This window comes from Dipodomys ordii, unplaced genomic scaffold (assembly GCF_000151885.1).
Source record: "Dipodomys ordii isolate 6190 unplaced genomic scaffold, Dord_2.0 Scaffold71, whole genome shotgun sequence".
Taxonomy (NCBI): Eukaryota; Metazoa; Chordata; class Mammalia; order Rodentia; family Heteromyidae; genus Dipodomys; species Dipodomys ordii.
In genome coordinates this window covers 4,128,104-4,130,923 of record NW_012267287.1, presented here as the reverse complement: position 1 = coordinate 4,130,923, position 2,820 = coordinate 4,128,104, and the positions used below count along the sequence as shown (strand labels likewise).

The 2,820-nt window shown below is 62.1% G+C and overlaps 1 protein-coding gene across 1 annotated transcript; it reads left to right on the top strand.

Annotated features, from left to right (window-relative positions):
- Positions 1-2,615, top strand: Msx1 (msh homeobox 1; the record flags this gene model as incomplete). Its single annotated transcript, XM_013023902.1, has 2 exons — positions 1-148; positions 2,173-2,615. Coding segments are annotated over 2 exons (591 nt in total), but the record flags the coding sequence as incomplete, so codon positions are not given.
- Between the last annotated feature and the right edge of the window lie 205 nt (positions 2,616-2,820).

Sequence of the window (2,820 nt, the reverse complement as noted above, 5' to 3'; positions counted from 1 at the left end):
GCGCCCTCCTCGCCGCGGCCGCTCGGCCCCTTCTCGGTGGGAGGACTACTGAAGCTGCCCGAGGACGCGCTGGTCAAAGCCGAGAGCCCGGAGAAGCCCGAGAGGTCCCCGTGGATGCAGAGCCCGCGCTTCTCCCCGCCCCCGGCCCGTGAGTAGCCAGAGCCCGGGCGGCGAGGCCAGGGAGGGGCGGGGAGAGAGGGGTGCGGGGGGCCCGGCCAGTCTCGGGGCTCCCGCGTACCCCGGGGCCGTGCGGCCCGGTGGCTTTGGCGGCTGAGGCCGGGGTTTGAGCCTCCAGCCGGCCCACGCGGGGAGAGAGTTCGAGACCCGGGGTGGCCACGAGCCCCACGCCCTGGCGCGGCGGCGGGTCACTTGTAGGACGCGGGCGCCGGGCGCGCGAGGAGTGGATCGCGGTGGGACCCGGAACCGGCATCCCGAGCCAAGGCGCCCCGCCGCGCGGTTTCACTTTCTCCGACCCGGACACCCCCCCCCACACACACACAATGCAAGGTACCCCCTCCCGTTACGGGTTTCGGAAGCTTCTACTCCGCCCCTCCCCACTTCAAGTTTGAGATTGATCCTTGGTGCTCAGGGCAGCAGATGGATGGTTTAGGGGGGTGGGGGCACCAGACTGGGGACTGCACCCCGTTTTCATCGTGTCCCAAGCTCCCCTCCCAGCGTCCCTCCGACTCCCCACCTTCCCACCCCCACTCCCCCAGGACCTCAGCCGCCCGCCGCGCGTTCCGGAGCCTCGGCAGGCCTCCGCGCCCCGCGAAGCCTCTCCGAGATATTTCAGGAGCACGGGAAATTCCCAAGTTTTCCTCGCTTCCTTCGATTATGTGGCACTGCAGAATAGCCCTCACGATTTCCATGGCGCGAGGCCCAGCCGGGATTTCTATCTGGGGATTAAACGAGGGGGAGAAGCCAGCCAGCCCCTCCCTGGGCCTAAGGACAGAAGAAGGTCTGCCCCGGTGCCCGGGCCACAGACGCACAGACGGACATTTCCCGCGGAGCCCGCCGGCTCCTCCGCTAGGCCCGGCCAAAAGCCAGTCCCTGGCCAACTGCTGCCCAAATTCACGGGGGCCTGGGGAGAGTGGGAGGGGGTGTTGTTTGACTCACATCCTGGTGGTCTGAGCCCAAATAGCATTCTCCTTCCCCCTTTTAAAACACAAACTAAAATACACTTGGGCAAAACCCGCATGCTGAAACACTGGATTTCCACTCGCCTTCGGGAAACAAAGCGTCATCCACCATCGGAGAAGGAATTTGGTGTAGGGCCTTGAGCCCTGGGACCCCCAAATCAATGGGGTCCCTGGGAATCATTGGTTGTGTGGACCATGATAACAGGCAGTGGTGGCTATTTCTCTAACTCGGGGCCCAGTACTGGCTCTCTGCCCTTACTGGAGATTTATCTAGAAGCCAGAAGACAAACACCGTTGGCTATATTGTCAGGAAATGGAGCCCAAAGTTCGGGAGTGGTTGCATTGCCTCCCCCCAACCCTCAGATTTAGCACTGCAGGGGATGGGGGCACTGAGAGAAGACCAAAGGGAAACGGAGAGAAGCAACTGGCCAGTTAAAATGGAATGCCTCCCTTCTTCATCACCCCAACTTGCAGTTTATATATTTAAAGGTTGGCCACAGTGTGACCTCTGAGTTTTCTTCTCCCCAAGAACCTTGTAGGAATGGGGCTGTTGCAGGGGGGAAGAGGAAGGGGTTCCAAGTTCCCCTCTGCCTCTGAGAGGTCCACCCCAGTGCTCATCCCTGGCTGAGCACAAATGTTTGGCCCCAAACTGCATAAAACTCATGACCCTTGGGCCGGGCACAGACCTGTTTCTGCGCCACCAGCTTTAGCTGGTGAGTGACAGCCGGGTGAGGCCTGCTGCCATCCACCTCTGCCCAGCTGTGTTCTGGCCTCCAACATGCTTATATTTCCTCTGGCATCGCGGTGTATTTGCAAAAACAAAAAAAAGTGGGCCAGAACGTCTGCCCCGGAGGGTTATGGAGTGAATATGAAAAAGAATATTTTTTTTCAAGTGTTCCTGGTGCGTGGGGAACACGAGAGCGCGGCACAGATCGGTGCTGACTTAGGTTACTCTCTTGTCAATACTCCCTTGCGATCTGGTCTCTCCCCCGCAAGCTCTAACCCCCTGCCTTTCTCTCTCACGGCCCCCTAGGGCGGCTGAGCCCTCCGGCCTGCACCCTACGAAAGCACAAGACCAACCGCAAGCCGCGGACCCCCTTCACCACGGCGCAGCTGCTGGCGCTCGAGCGCAAGTTCCGCCAGAAGCAGTACCTGTCCATCGCCGAGCGCGCCGAGTTCTCCAGCTCGCTCAGCCTCACCGAGACGCAGGTGAAGATCTGGTTCCAGAACCGCCGCGCCAAGGCCAAGAGACTGCAGGAGGCAGAGCTGGAGAAGCTGAAGATGGCAGCCAAGCCCATGCTGCCACCCGCGGCCTTCGGCCTCTCCTTCCCCCTGGGCGGCCCGGCCGCGGTGGCGGCGGCCGCCGGCGCCTCGCTCTACAGCGCCTCTGGCCCCTTCCAGCGCGCCGCGCTGCCGGTGGCACCCGTGGGACTCTACACGGCGCACGTAGGCTACAGCATGTACCATCTGACATAGGCGGGCCAGCCGCTCCTCCAGCCCGCCGCCCCTACCAGCAGGAGACCACCCCCCTGCCGCCCTGGCCCTTTCTCTTGAAACCCCAGCTCCTGTGCTTCCGGTTACTTCCTGAATTCTCTCCCAAGTCTGATCCCCTTCCACAAAGTGGGTCCCTTCGAACGCTTCTAGAACCTAGGCCTACACACCCGCCAGTTACAGATGGGGA